The sequence below is a fragment of the Conger conger genome, chromosome 17, assembly GCF_963514075.1.
Source record: "Conger conger chromosome 17, fConCon1.1, whole genome shotgun sequence".
Classification (NCBI taxonomy): domain Eukaryota; kingdom Metazoa; phylum Chordata; class Actinopteri; order Anguilliformes; family Congridae; genus Conger; species Conger conger.
The window spans coordinates 26,083,390-26,099,158 of record NC_083776.1 but is presented as its reverse complement, the minus strand read 5'-3'; the positions used below and the strand labels follow the sequence as shown (position 1 = coordinate 26,099,158).

Genomic DNA, 15,769 nt, shown 5'->3' with positions numbered 1-15,769 from the left:
GTGCGTTCCTTGGCTAAAATTCTTCTACTGCTTTGTTGACATTAATCATGTCACCTAAATTATTCTGAAAAACACAGTTTGTATAAAATTTTAGTCCTGCTAGATGCCCAAGACGGCGCAACTTTCCGGGGGTATATCATGGAATAGGACTAACTTGAGTTTGCTGGATAAGTTCACAGAGTAAAACCCAAAAGTGGTTTTACTTCCAAAAGTGGACGATGAACTGAAACCACTGTTCCGGATCTTACTCTGTGAACTTCTACAGCTAACTCTGTTTTCCTGCTTTGTGATGCACTCCCTGTTCAGAGATTGTGCAATCTATAAAGGAGATGAGTCATATTCAGATGCTATTTCTGTTGATTTTAATTGAACAAAGAGCATTATCTAGAAGAATAGTCTGCAAGCTTCACTTATGCATTCTCCATAGAATTTACACAGAGTGCTACACCATGTTAAGACCAGGCATATGTTCAGTTGGTGCAACCGGCCCAGGGGCTTGATCCAGCAACCTCATATACCTTCGCTACGAGGCTACAGGCTGCCCACCCTACATCATATAACATTAAATCACAGCGCATTGTATACTACTGCACTACTGCACACCACGATAACATTGTATTCATGACACTACACCATATCAAATTAATTTAGTGTGAAACCTAAAGAGCTTGTTACTACCCTGAATTCAGTCACTATAACAGACTGGCAGAGCTACGACTTTTTCCCGTAGTCATCCGTTCCTTCCTGCCATACCAAGGATGATAGAATTGAAAAAGGGTGCGGGAGAAATGAGTTCGAGGAAAAGAATCCTCAAAGGGAGCAGAACTCCACAGGAGGCTGAGAGTGTCACCGCCGTTTAATCTTTTTTTTTATTATCACCGAAATGCAATCCTTTTCAGAGCCAATTGCTTCGGAGGTCACTTTGGAAATCCTGGGGGACCTGTGGGTGGGGGTGTTGACTTTGAATTTAGCACCTTGTAGAAATGGTTAGTTTTTGAGGCCTGGTTGGTCTTCGTGATGGGGACATCCTGGTCCAGCTCTTATTCAGAGTAGGCTCAGTCATGAGGCAAACAGGGTATTTATAAGGCCGCCTCCCATATTATGTTTCCTGAGTCTTAACTGCTTCCTACTGGTCCCAGTTATAGGGTCAAGCTCAGGATGGCTACAGCACAAGGCTCCTAAGGCTATTGCTGCAGCCAGTAGTATTTATGCAATATTTATTTAACATGTATTCATTTAATAACCTTCTGTCACCATTGTAATCTCCTTTTCCTGAATCTTGTGATTAGACGTAATAGATTTTCCATCCTGTTTGATTAGAATTTCGGATGTATGTTCCTCTATCTGATTGGAACGGAAGTTACTGTGCTGAATGCTGTGAGTGTGAAGGGAGGTGGTGGGTGGTGGGTGGGTTGTGTGTGCATTAGGAACACTCAGGGGAAGAGGTGGAAGCAGAGAGGGAGAGGTAGAGTAACACAGCCTTCAGCTGTGTAGGTACATGCGTGATGACATCCTGTCTCCCCCACCGCCCTCCAGCCAGACTCCCTAATCAGCTCCTTTCCTGGGACTCCAGCAGTGGAAATCCCCAGAAACAGTGAACCCCCACAGGCAGTAAACAGTGTTTCATGTGTGCGCCTGCACGCGTGTTTGTTTAGTAATGAGCGGACCACTGAGGGGGAGGGGGACATCCTGTTTTTTGGTTCTTTAAAGGGTGTGGCTCACAACTCTGTCTCTCTGGGTCTCAAATTAAAATAACCACACATTGACACGGTATTGTCAAAACAAGGGTCTACATAAAATATGAATGAAATGCAAACCTACAACTAAATACTACTACTACTACTACTACTACTACTTCTACTACTACTTCTACTTCTACTACTACTACTACTACTACTACTACTAAAAATAATAATAATAATGATAATTATAATAATAATATTGTAGTCACATACTGAGCAATGAGAGATGCTGTGTGTCTCTCTCTGAAAAAAAATAGAAATTCTCTCCTTTTGTTTACTGAGAATTAAGTTTTTTAACTTTGTCTTACGTAACTAATATTCTGATTTTAGAAGTTTATTAGAAGGTGTACCTCCATGTCGACCTGCCTGTTATACAGTCACCACATGGTTGTTGTTTGTGTCTCTGTCTCTCTCTCCATCTGTGTGCGGGTCCAGGTTTTCCATGCCAACACGGACCCCTCAGAGGTGGTTCTGAACCGTGTGCCCCTGCCGGTCCTGGCCCGCTTTGTCCGAATCCGACCACAGACGTGGAAGAATGGGATCGCCCTGCGCTTTGAGCTCTACGGCTGCCAGATCACGAGTATGTGGACTTTAAACACCACTGGTCCTCACATTAGTCAGCTCTCATACCAAGCAAGACAGAGGTACAACGTTGTATAAGCAAACACTATCACAGTTGTTATAACTGCACAATTACTGTGTTATTACTATAGGGTTTCTGAGTGGTCTATAACAGGGATTTTGCTTCTCTCAGAAGGAGGAAACAAACAGCACTTTGTGTGTGCCTGTGTGCATGCATGCATGTGCGTTACAGAGGCACTTACATCACTTATGCACAGGCACATGGACACACGTATGCGCACACACACACACACACACACACACACCGACGTGCACCCATGCGTCCATACGTTAGTGCCTCTTGTTTTATTTAATTCATGATTATATCAAGCCGGTCTTTGTGTCTGTGTTCACTGCGCTAAAAAACATGAACCTGCTTTTAGCAGCAGTGGCCTCAGCAGTATTCTCGGCTAAGAGACTAAAGAGACATGGATCTTACAATACAGCTGCAGTTCCACTACACCATCACAACCAATAGCCCCCGCCCCCCCCCCCACTCTCATAGAATGGGGACAGGGAGAAAAGATGGTAGGTTTGGTCAAGTGGAGGGGAGTTTACAGAGCAGTAGTTTTGATAGAATGGGGGTGGGTACACAGTGGCAGTTCTTGTGCAGTTGAGGTGTGGTGTGGTAGCTTTGTAATATTTGCAGGGAGGATATATGGTGGTGGTTTGGGGTCAATGTACTGTGGGCTCTAGTACTCCACTCTGTCACCCCCCACCTCACCATCTCACCCACTTTGCTGCACTGAGAGAATCGGCTTCATCAAAGTTTTATACCTCTCTCTCTCTGACTCGATCACTGTCCCATGTCTCTTCCTCTCTCTGTCTCTCCGTGTTTGTTTATCTCAGCTGAAGTTCAGGCTGTGTTCGGTGCAGTGCTCTGGCCTTAATATGTCTGGTTCAAGGGCACATTTCCTGGCTCTCACCACTGTAAACTCAACAGACGTGTATGTACACTTGTGTGCGCACACAAGTGCACACATACATCCACACACAGGTGCACACATACACACTCACATGTAAGCACACACACACGCGCACACACAGATACACAGCCAAGCTTATTTTTTGCTGAGGCTGTTTGTGTATTATTTATGCATTGGGCCTGTGTGCTGTGACTGAGCACAATGAAACATTGATCTCTGTAGCCTTAAAATGTCAATCTGCTTCACACTCATCCTCTCTCTCCCTCCCTCTCTCTCTCCCTCTCTCTCCCTGCACCCCTCCCCCTCCCTCTCCCAGATGCTCCGTGCTCAGAGATGCAGGGAATGCTCTCCGGGCTGCTCCCAGACTCCCAGATCTCGGCGTCCTCAGTCCGCGACCTGCACTGGTCCCCTGGAGCCGCCCGGCTGGTGGCCAGCAGGTCCGGGTGGTTCCCCGGCCCCACCCAGCCCGTGGCGGGGGAGGAGTGGCTCCAGGTGGACCTGGGGGTCCTGAAAACGGTGCGGGGCGTGATCACCCAGGGGGCCCGCAGCGGAGAGGGCAGCACCAGCGCGGAGAACCGGGCCTTCGTCAGGAAGTACCGGCTGGCCCACAGCACCAACGGCAGGGACTGGAACTTCCTCATGGACAGCAAAACCAGCCTGCCTAAGGTGAACGAGAGGAAAACACACCTGTGGTATCCTTCCCTGGGGACATTCCATCTAACCGCATTACACCCCCAAGTAGCTTGAGCTGCTCAAACCTTATTGAGTATGGAGCTGGTCTGAACTGGTCAACCAGCTACCAGTTGTTTCAAAACCTAGCTTGGGTTGTTTTTTTTCAGCAGGGCTCACTGGCTTGCTTAAAAACAAAAGCACACTAACCCAAGAATGAGGACATTTGGAGCACTCAAGAGATTTGAGCTATACGCTGTTATTGTATTAAGTTAGAACAGTGGTATCTCAGTGTCTATGGCTGTAATTTCTGTTACAGACTGTCATAGATACTGACAGAAATAACTGTCACTGGCTAATGTGCCATCACTGTCTGCAGGACTGTGTGTTTTATTAAATGTGAAATGTTGCTGTGTAGCAGCCCTTTACACAGTTGTTGAAGAACCGACCCTGCTTGTCTTTCCCAGGTCTTTGAGGGGAACACACACTTTGACACCCCAGAGGTGCGGCGGTTCGAGGAGACCGCGGCTCAGTTCATCCGGATCTACCCCGAGAGGTGGTCCCCCGCCGGTATCGGCATGAGGCTGGAGGTGTTGGGCTGTGACCTGCCAGGTAAGTCCAGCTTCAGGTGTGACTTTCATTTCTGAGGACTGCCCAGCCTTTTCTGTAACCACCACAATAAGAACTGGAAACCCTTACACACATTACCTTGTGCTTGAGAGACGACACCCCTTTATCTAATGGTGTGGTCACTCCTGGAAAAGTCATCAAATTCCATGCTGAAGAAATGCGGTTCAACTCAGGATAGGGTCATTTTTTACCCTGGATGAAAGAGCCATCAGCAGGACTGGAGAGCGAGAATGACAGAGAGAGGAAGTCAGCTACTCACGGATTGACTGAGCTGTTGACAACTAACGATTATCTCTTAAAAGCTCCTGTTTGATAATTGTGAGGAGAAAAAAAAGTGCTTTCTCAACATATCTGTCTTGTCTGAGACAAGCACATTTTGCATCTATCTTTTCAAAGTGCAGCAGACCTAGACTCAAACTTTTCAAAGATTATATGAGAGAGGGAGAGAGAGAGAGAATGGAGAATGAGCTACAGCTGTGTGAAACATTGCAGGTCGGCTGCGCCAGTGTGCAGTGATCTGGCTCTGGTCTGGTCTGCGCGCCAGATGTGATGGAAGTGGGGGGGGTGTGGATTGGGGATTGAGGGGGTGTGTTGGGTAAGGCCGCCTTTTAATTTTTAACCACATCTGTGGACAGCCGTGCTCCCTCAGCTCCCAGAGCTGAAAGGCAGTCCAGCAGAGTGGCCTATGCTTAATCTGCACACGTGCCCCCCAGGGCTGGGTTCTGTCAAACTTAACCCCCATAGCAGGGCCCGGAAACCAGGCCAGTCCCACCCTCACTGTCCTCTCCGGAGCTGGTTAAAACGAACCACATTCTCCTTCTGCAATAAATTAACCTGTCAGGGCTTTGGAGGGACAAAGGCCATGGAGACGGAGAGGTTTGGCAGGTTTTTATTATTATTCAGCATTTTTATTTCGTTTTTTTTAATTAGGAGGGGAGAATTAAATATTCACAGGACTGCATCAGCTCCACTCCAGTGAGCTGGTCTGTTTTTAACACTCATCTGCTCTGCACTGCCCAGCCACCTGTAACACACTTTACCCAGCAGCACCCAGTAACGTCAGGGTGTAGCACCAGTGTGTAGTACCAGTAGTGTGTAGCACCAGTAGTGTGTAGCACCAGTAGTGTGTAGCACCAGTAGTCTGAAGTACCTGTAGTGTGTATCCCCAGTAGTGTGTACTACCAGTAGTGTGTAGCACCAGTAGTGTACAGTACCAGTAGTGTGTAGTACCTGTAGTGTACAGTACCAGTAGTGTGTACTACCAGTAGTGTGTAGCACCAGTAGTCTGCAGTACCTGTAGTGTGTATCACCAGTAGTGTGTATCACCAGTAGTGTGTAGTACCAGTAGTGTGTAGCACCAGTAGTGTACAGTACCAGTAGTGTGTAGCACCAGTCGTGTGTGGCAATAACTGCAAATTGTACATTTTACCGAAACACCAAGTTGCAACGTAGTGCCCACACACAGAGTTGTGTACCGCATTACTGCACTGTGGTGCACACACAATGGGGTGTTGATTTAGTCTGTCCTCCCTTTTGCCAAACCCTTTCTGCTCCAATCCTGTCTCCAGCTTTGCTGCCATTATCCTGTTTGAGTTTTCTGTAAACAGCTCCAGGGCGGGTAAACACTGTGCTGGGCACACCGATGAAGTGAGTCAGTTAGAGGCTGCCACATAAGGTGTGTGCGTGTGTGTGTGTGTATGTGTGTGTGTAGGCGTGTGTGTGGGCATGTGTGTGTGTGGCTGTGTGTCTGTGTCTGTGTGTACGTTTGTGTGCGGACACAGAGGAACTAACTAATGAACACAAGAGGAATAGTACAGTAAAAGCCATGATACACCAATGCTTATCCCACAATGCAATCTACCTGAAAATAGAATATTTAGTACATCATTATAAATATGCAATATTGTGTTTCATTATGCATAAATGTAATAATATTCATTCAGATTTGCAAAGAAGGAGAGGGAGGAGGGAAGAGAGAGGGATCGTGGGGAGGGGTGTGTGGGTGTGTGGGTGTGTTTACTAAACCCACAGTGAGTCATGCCTTATGGGGAAGCTAACTTAGCTGGTGAAGTGCATGTTATTAATTCCACTTAATTTCAGAAATATTACTGACTGGAGACTGGAGTCTTCCATTTTGTGGATTTATGTCAGTGAATTTATACAGTTAATTATGCAGCTTTCACTTTTCATCCCCGGTATGAAATGGATGTGCGCTTAGCTCTCTCCGTCACGCTCAGGCCAATTAAGTGCAGAGTTATAAAGAGTAATGACACTAATTATTCTGAGGACTCGTTATCTGTACCGAATGGTTTCATGAGTGTGAACCTGTATGACAGCCTTTGGGAATAACCCAGACACATCCAGAGACACGTGCGTGAGGTTTGTGTCTGCATATGACGGCCCATCTAACTAGTTACTGTGCGCATGTGTTGTACATACACCGGGTGCTTACTGAACCCTGTGTGCACATCTGTTATTCAATATTACTGTGTGCACATGTGTTGATAATTGATTACTTTATGCACATGTATTGTTGTTGGTTACTATGTGCTATACATGTGGTACATGTGTTATAATGGATTGCTTTGTGCATGTGTTGATAATGAATTAGCCCATGTTGTAATTGAGTGCTGTGTATAGCATATATGCTCAGTCATAACTGAGCACTGTATGCACATGTGCAATAAATTATTATTGTGTGAGTGTGTTGACAGCTGCTTGGTATTCCAGTGTTGATAACTGATTATTTTCTAAATCGGTTTGATTATGGTCCTGATTGAGTGGTGCCAACCATGTATTTTTTGAGCTCACACACTACCACAATCAGTAATACTGTTTGTATTAATCCCTATGAATACTATTGGGTAAGTGTATAGTGATTTCAGATGGGGCCCCTGTACTGTATTAGTCTATATTGATTTGAGGTGTTGAATGCTCCTTCACAGAGACCACCTCTCACACTAACATGGCCACAGCCACATCCCCCCTCCATCCAGCAGAGGGCAGCATCACTCGGAGAGCAGAGCCAGGTGAGTCATGCCCATGTGATACAATCCCTGAAGGGCTCCAGAGACAGGGCCTGCAAATTTGAATGGAAATACCTTTACTTTACTGCCGTTTCGCAAATCCTCTTATCCACAGCTACTTAAAAGCAACGACTTAAAAGCAAGCAAAAGATCAGGGGTCAAAGTGCAGCTATTCCCTAGAGGGGAAACATAAACTACAAAGGCGAGAACTACTCTGTAGTTGGTTGTGTGTGTGTGTGTGTGTGTGTGTGTGTATATGTATTTATGTGTTGCATACATGTGATTAATTGCCGTAAATGTGATTAAAGTGTCTTGTCCCCCTCTGCAGTTCCTGTGACCACGCCCTCCTCTCTGATTGGCCTGTGTGACTTTGAGCGGGGCCTATGTGGGTGGAGCCGTGACCCCATGGCCGAGCTCCATTGGTCGCTGCACAGCGGGGGTGGGTCTCCTGGCGAGGGACGAGGCCAGGAAGTCCCTCAGACTTCTCAGGGTGAGTTCCTGCCTCACGGCTGCTACATCACATTAGCCATGCTAATGGAGACTGCACAATCGCTGGGCTTTGTTCTGCCGCCGGGTTCAAACGCACCTGAAAAGGCTGAGATTAAGTCTTCACTCCTAGCCTTTGTCATTGAGTGCGGCTCTCTGTCACTTTGAGAGAGCTCTCCCCTCTTTCACACGCGTACAATTCCTCTCCTGCCCCCCTCCACATTCACTCTGTCTGCCACACTGTAATAACCTGCAATTAATGTAATAACTACTCACTGGAAGCAGAGTAGTTATTTCTCCTCCCGTGGGATTCTGGGTAATTGTTCACCACAGCCTCCCCAAGCAGTTAAAGCTTGGATGTCTTGGTTGTAACTGTAATGGAAGGAGTGTGTGTGTGTGTGTGTGTGTGAGAGAGAGCTTACAGTCTGTTTACCGGGGACTTCAGGATTTAAGAGGACCCCAAAGAGGGGACAAGCCCTCCTTTTTGCTCCCTGTCACATGATCAGCAAGTGCAGCTGGACTGGCCTCTGGCAGCTCTGTTTTTCTAAGCGCCCTGGGGACATTCCATCTAACCGCATTACACCCCCAGTTCCCTAATGTTGGGGAAAGATTTAAAGCCAGCCTCCAGTACTTACACACATCATTATCACGGTGCGTTCAGCACTGAATTGAAACGTGATGCATAAGCAGAAATAAATACGCGCCACTTGATTAAATTTATGGCCTGTAGTTACCTGGTACCTGATGGACAAATATCACGTAGTTATACTGCCTGCTTTCATTGTCTCTCCTCTCCGACATGCTTAGACATGGTTTCCTCTGCAGTTTTATGGACGATGAAAACCAAGAGAAAGATTTATTTTGAAACTGTGTGAATGGCGGTAAAGCCATATAATCCAGGCGCTCTGGGAGAATGGGGATCGGCCAGCTGGGCCTCACCGGGGCAGCGGTGCTTCTGGAGGAGGCTCCAGGAAGGAAGGGGTTAACGTACAGTGGTTCTAATTAACTTTATCTGGAAACATTATTCTCAGCAGTGCCAGCAGCATGCTTGGCTACCTGCGGGCTGATAACTCCCTGCCAAGTACAGTGCCCTGTACTTTCAACCTCCTTGAAGAAATAGTTTTTAATTTCCTTTCATACGTACAGCACAGCACAGCCCACAACATCAAAAGGAATTCTTTCTGCATTAATAAAATATATTTTATTTTGCAGTTTGGGGTCAAGGAATTATTATCCAAGCCATTAAAATTAATTAGTTCTTCTGATATATTTTAAATGCGGTTTATGAAAGATTGAACAGCCTGTGGAAGCAACTTAATTTCAGCAGTTTTTACTTCTTCTCCAAGTTGGACCTGCGATGGTAGATTAGTCTGAGACCGAGGTAGCGATTGCTCCCCCTGATCGCTCAGAAAGTCTGGATCGGCCTGCTGTTTACTCACAAACCCCCTCGCAAGTGATTGCGCCAATTCAAATGCTGAAGTGTTGGAGATAATGACAACAATAAAAAGACCATTTACGCCAGCAAAGCACTATTCCCGACCAGCGTGAATATTTATGGCTGTGTTTTGAAAGCAGACCTTCTACTTTGCAGGTGGTAGGCAGGACTGGAATTGATGAATAATGTATTAATCGCTTACGAAAATACAAACAAGGCTCCCTCGGCCGTGTTCTCCAATGAGCGAGCTGTAAACGACGTTGGCGGCGTCCGCAGTGAGTCAGCATTCCGAGTGGGCCGAGCTCCGAGCCGTCAGACATTTTGAGTGCTTTAGGATGAAGGATTAAGTGCCTCCCATTATCGGAGTGGTCTTACTGCAGCACAGGGTCGCGCACTGAAATCAGCACTCTTATTCCAGACAGTACAAACACTGCGCAGCACACATCCACTGCAGGCACCGAAACGGCAAACCCCATCGCCAAGAACAGCACCAAATACAGCCGGGGATACCTACCGGTGTCTCAAACCTGCGCAATAACAGAGGCTGGAGATTTAATTAGTGCAATCAGTGCAATATTTCTACTGTCCAGCAGCCCAGAGAGACCATTTAACCCCCCCACCCCCGCCCCCTTGCTCTGCCTGTCCTCTGCTGTGTCAGATTCCTGAAGAGAACCCCCCCACCCCCACCGACTGGATCAATTCCCCAGCCATCGGCCCACAGACTCAATGTCTATTTGTCCACGTCTCAGAGTAATGATGATGATGTCTTCAGCACACTGCACCTCTCTGTGCAGACTGTGAGCTCTGGCCTCATGCTGCCGTCTGTGTGCCGGGTGCAGATTCGGGGAGCTACCTGTTCGTGGAGGGGAGCCCCAAGACCGAGAGGGCGAGGGCGCGGCTGCTGAGCCCACAGGTGGAGGTGGAGCGGGGGCCCATCTGCCTGCTGTTCTCCTACCAGCTCCGCACCGAGGCCGGGGCCAGCCTGCGGGTGCTGCTCCGGGACGCAGACCACCAGGAGACCCTGCTGTGGGCCCTCAGGGGCGACCAGGGGCCCCTGTGGAGGGAGGGCAGAACTATCCTGCCCCGCTCCCCAAAAGAGTACCAGGTACTGTACCTACTCCTTCCTGAACAGTACAAGCTACAGCAACCCCCCCCCCCACACACACACACAGCAAATAGTGTGAGGTGTTAGAGTATAGGCAGCTGTGGGGGAAGCAGTTATTAGTTAATAGTTGTGGTGTGACTGTAATTCCTATGATTTACATATTTTTATGTGATACATAGTCACAGTAATAGTTATTAACACCCTGGCCAGAAGCCTTGATAACCTGTCTTCAAAGGAAGCTGTGAGGTTGCACTAGACTTTGTTTATCTCACAGAGATGAAGTTGTGAGCTCAGAGGCCCATGTCTAACATAAATAAGGGCGTTCTAAGTCCTGGATGGAAAACGGGTGTGAACGTTTCTTTCTCACCCCTCTTCCTGCTCTCTGACAGGTTGTCCTGGAGGCGCTCTTTCACCAAAGCAACTGGGGGCACGTCCGGATCGACAACATCCACCTCAGCTCCACCACGCTGCTGGAAGAGTGCACACGTGAGTGACCTTCTGCCCCACAGAACCCACACCACCACCCCTACTGCCCTCACCCTCCACCTTCTGCCCCACAGAACCCACACCACCCCAACTGCCCTCACCCTCCACCTTCTGCCCCACAGAACCCACACCACCCCAACTGCCCTCACCCTCCACCTTCTGCCCCACAGAACCCACACCACCACCCCTACTGCCCTCACCCTCCACCTTCTGCCCCACAGAACCCACACCACCACCCCTACTGCCCTCACCCTCCACCTTCTGCCCCACAGAACCCACACCACCCAAACTGCCCTCACCCTCCACCTTCTGCCCCACAGAACCCACACCACCACCCCTACTGCCCTCACCCTCCACCTTCTGCCCCACAGGACCCACACCACCCCCACTGCCCTCTCCCCCACCTTCTGCCCCACAGAACCCAAACCACCAACCCCACTGCCCTCTCCCCCACCCTGAGACCCCAAAGGGCCATGTCCTTTAAGAAAATAATCACAAATATACATTCCCAGCGATTAAAGAACATGAAGGGCGGGAATAAAAGCTCTTTTCATCTCTCATTCACAACACAAATACGAGAATCTGGGCCACAAACACCCCGTGGGCAGTGATTGTATCCATCGTTGGTATTTGTAAATAGAGCCTCCTCGTGCCAACTGGGAGGAATACTCACTGCCTGCCTTCCAGCTCAGACAAGAGGTCTGATTCTCATTAAACACAGCACAGCATTAACAGGCTCTATCAAAAATGTGCCTCATATTTGAGCCAGTCCTTGCCCCTACGCCACTCTTCAGCAGTTTTGCTAGGTAAAACACGGTTATTAGCTCATAAACCGAGTGGTGCTGTTCTGGTCCGAAAAGGTGAGGTAACGATCTGTTCTCTGGGGGCTGTCATTTTACATTTACATTCTAGTCATTTGGCAGGCGCTTTTACTCCAAAGCAACTTACAAGTGCATAGGTTCTTCCACAAGTTAAAGCAACACATCCATAACTAAAGCTTGCACAGTTTTCTTTCTGGTTGCCTCTGCGGCAAAACATTGTCAACACGTATTCTGTCCTATCAGCAAGCTCCAGCCTCTCTTCACAGGTGGACTGTGGCCAGTCACCATGGTTAATTCGCTGCCAAATCACACGCACACCAGTAACATCAGAGAAGAGTTCCAGGAGGTCAACCCTCAAAATCATACAGTGGCAGCAAGGCTGTCTGAACAGCATTCAAAGGAAATGATCAAAAGAAAACGACAAATATAGTTTGTGAAAACTTTTTGTGTGGTTTTTCACTCTTTCTTCTTCTTTGTGTCCTCTTTCAGAGCCATTTGCCGCTTTCCCTCCAGACATGACTGGTGAGTCTGCCATTTTGTTTCACTTCCTATGGGAATGCATAAAGGTGTTTTTCCTGGTTATAGCTTGTGGTGTTTTCACCCTTTCAGTCCTTATAGCTTTTCAACCAATCAACATGATTGCTACACTATTGTTTTACACAGAAACCCCTTGGAATTTGTGTGGAACCACTTCATATTGGGCTTGGGACTGAGAGGGGTTAGAGGATGGATCTCAGCTCAGTGCTGCTACATGCAGCCCAGGCTGAATGCATGCAGAGGGGACAGGCTAAGCCAGGTTCAGCCAAGAGACTGAGGAGCATGCACAGAATGATTGATGCAACAGTGGAATTTACTTTCAGCATCATCATTCCCAGCATACAATTCAACATTAGGTGTTGCAGTCCTGCAGTTTTGTTGCTGCTATGTCTATAACTCTGGGCTGCTTTCCCGAAGCCTTCTTAACGCTATGTCGTTCGTAAGCTATACCTTGAGCTCTACCTTAACGTTTCCGCAAGTTTCCCGAAATGTTCTCAGCTAAGTATACCTTCTGTAGGTTATACGTTCGTAAGGTTTGTCTAGAACTCTCCTAGCTATACCTTATCGATGTTGTCAGCTTACTCCGATAGTGGCCACTGAAATCAGCTGTCGCTCTTAGTTACATCTCAATCTGTTAAGCAATATGCACAATAATAATTCTACAGTTGTAGTTGGCTAATAATATTACTAAAATACCACATTAATGGGACTGTTTTCATGCAAAGAAGTGATAGTTCAGGGAACATGACTAGAAAAGTAAACAACTTTAGTAAGGTATACCTGTCAAGTCTTCGTAAAACGCTAAGAGACACCGTTATCGGGAAACAAGGCCCTGTACTCTTGTAAAGAAGGCGGTGAACTAAAAGGGTTTCTCTGTCTGGACAGAGAATGTTTGTGGGGGTATGGTTCTGTGTTGTTCACACATGGGTCACATGAGAGACTTTGAGAGTTTGTGTTTATGAGGTGTGAGAATTTCGCCTTTTGACAGTTTTTTTTTTTTTTTAAGTTGCCGCAGCGTCAGGTTATATCTTCCCTGGTGTAAAATTCAGCTATGACCAGTTTGAAATTACCTGCTACCAGCTGTTTCAAAACATAGCTTGAGCTGGTCAAACCATACTGAGAATGAAGCTTGTCTGAACTGGTCAAGCAGTTTCAAAACCTCGCTTGTCGCGTTTCATTCATGAATCATGTGCCTAGTGAAAACTGGAACTTTCTAAATTGATGCGGCTTCATAAAGGCATGTGACAAGTACAATACTGCGCCAATGGACATTCCATACTGTAGTTCAGCACCTGAAAACTCTTGCTAAATACTCATAACCCTGGTTGTTAAGAAGCAGATAGGCATGACGTGATGCAGGAACTGAGTATCTGGTGAGTAGAAACAATCTGTGCTTCTACTGCGCCATGCCATGCTCGTTCCAGTGCCTGTACCCACTCCAGTAGGCGAGAGAAGACAGGCCACTGTGCCCAGTACTGGGGCCAGAGGCAGCTGCCGAGCTGGCAGCATGGAGACCAGTTCACTGGAGGGAGTGAAAGAAGACATATGGCCTTATTATACTCTGAGGGATGCTACATCTGAGAGACATTCATAAAACAGCAGGAATGAAAGGGAAGGGTTGAGATTATAGCGTGCTTATGGGTTTTTTTGGGCAGTTTAAGGGGGAGCTTTGAGACTTAAAAGGGAATGTGGGGGGTGTGGTGTGTGTGTTTTCCGAAGCCTGTTTACTGCCGAGCGGCCAGCCACAGACGGCGTGCCAGCTCTAGACTCTTTCTGTGGGCCTTTAATCCTGCAGTCGTGACAAATCCCATTGGAAAGAGTCAGGACTCTCCTGCCCAGTGAAAGAGCGGGAGAGAGACCGGAGCCTCACCTGTCACAGTGAGGAGTAATCCCATCCTATTGATGGAGGCGGGATTGCTTTATGCCCCTGCTTGTTTGAGCAGGAAAGACTGCGAGAGTCGTGCTTTCCTCTGTCAGCTTGCAAGCGAACACAAAAACATGGGGGATTTGTATAGTGTGTTTGTTTAGAATGAATGCGGAGGGATTCTGGGAGAGCTTTGTGTTAATGCCACCTCCTCCTCCTCCTCCTCGTCCTGGAAGCGGGAACTCAATAGAGAGAACAACTGTCACACACACACAGGGCTTCTCTGCTCTGGATACAGCCCAGGTTGTGAGCAGGTAAACAGCTTCCACACACAAAGACATCCTCGGCCTGGGTCATCTGCTAGTGTCTCATGTACAAACAGGACCCGTGTGAAGACAGGCAGGAGACCAAGTACACCCTCTGACCCTCTGCTAGTGTGAATTATGGGGCATGGAGTAGTCTAGCCTGAAACTTTAACCCTCTATGACATGAATTATTTAGAAATATTTCACCCCATTTTTTCAGAGGTTGGGTGTCCCTGATAATATTTAATATTTCCATCATGAAATTTGAAACTGTCGAAATCGGCCGATTTTAAAGCTTTTATTTTTTGACTGAAATTAATAGGAAATGGGCTAAATATGATGACAACAATAAAAAATGACCGAATTGGCCGATTAAAAAATGAGTCTTGGGAATACTTTCAGCACAGTAAACACCACCCTCTTAGACTGTTCTCCTAATGCAGTGCAGACTGTCCTCTTAGTTCTCCTAATGCAGTGCAGGTTGTCCTCTTAGCTCTTAGACTGTTCTCCTAATGCAGTGCAGGTTGTCCTCTTAGCTCTTAGACTGTTCTCCTAATGCAGTGCAGGTTGTCCTCTCAGCTCTTAGACTGTGTTCTTGGTATATACTGGGGTGAACATGTGCATTCAATAGCTGTAGTGCAATGGAAAGCAATGGAGCCTGGTACAGTCAGGCAGCCCCGTTTTGAGCACTGTACTGCATGCCTCAGAACCAGACCACCTGCTCCTGCTTCTGCTGGTTCTTCACGAGCACCCACAGTCTCCATCCGTGCACTGGTGCATGGCACTGCCTCCACTCTCGTGTGGTTCATTATCTCTTCTAAACTTCTAAAGGCAATATCAGTTGCAAGGTTGTGTGAAGTTTTTTATCAGTCTGACCCAGATCGGTTTGTTTAAAAATCCTTGCTCCTTCAGCCTCCCCGGCATGTTCCCCAAGTGAAATCAGCATGTTCTATCAACGGGCATTATCAGTTTCTGACTGCTTTGGACAGATTATTCCAAGAGGAGTAAATAAATCTCAATAGGCTGTTATCTCTAGATGATAATCCCTGTTGTGGTGAGAATTATGCTGTTTATCTGGTGTTCACAGATAAGATGGCAAAGATCATACGCACTTTC

The 15,769-nt window shown here is 47.2% G+C and overlaps 1 protein-coding gene across 2 annotated transcripts in view; it reads left to right on the top strand.

Annotated features, from left to right (window-relative positions):
* Positions 1 to 15,769, top strand: part of LOC133116457 (neuropilin-2-like) — a 45,269-nt gene that overhangs the window by 24,521 nt on the left and 4,979 nt on the right. For both annotated transcript variants that reach the window (XM_061226007.1, XM_061226006.1), the window contains 8 exons: positions 2,178 to 2,322; positions 3,606 to 3,955; positions 4,426 to 4,570; positions 7,534 to 7,617; positions 7,943 to 8,104; positions 10,375 to 10,640; positions 11,030 to 11,126; positions 12,437 to 12,469. In XM_061226007.1, the coding sequence (XP_061081991.1) occupies positions 2,178 to 2,322; positions 3,606 to 3,955; positions 4,426 to 4,570; positions 7,534 to 7,617; positions 7,943 to 8,104; positions 10,375 to 10,640; positions 11,030 to 11,126; positions 12,437 to 12,469 (1,282 nt within the window). The remainder of the gene's footprint in view (positions 1 to 2,177; positions 2,323 to 3,605; positions 3,956 to 4,425; positions 4,571 to 7,533; positions 7,618 to 7,942; positions 8,105 to 10,374; positions 10,641 to 11,029; positions 11,127 to 12,436; positions 12,470 to 15,769) is intronic.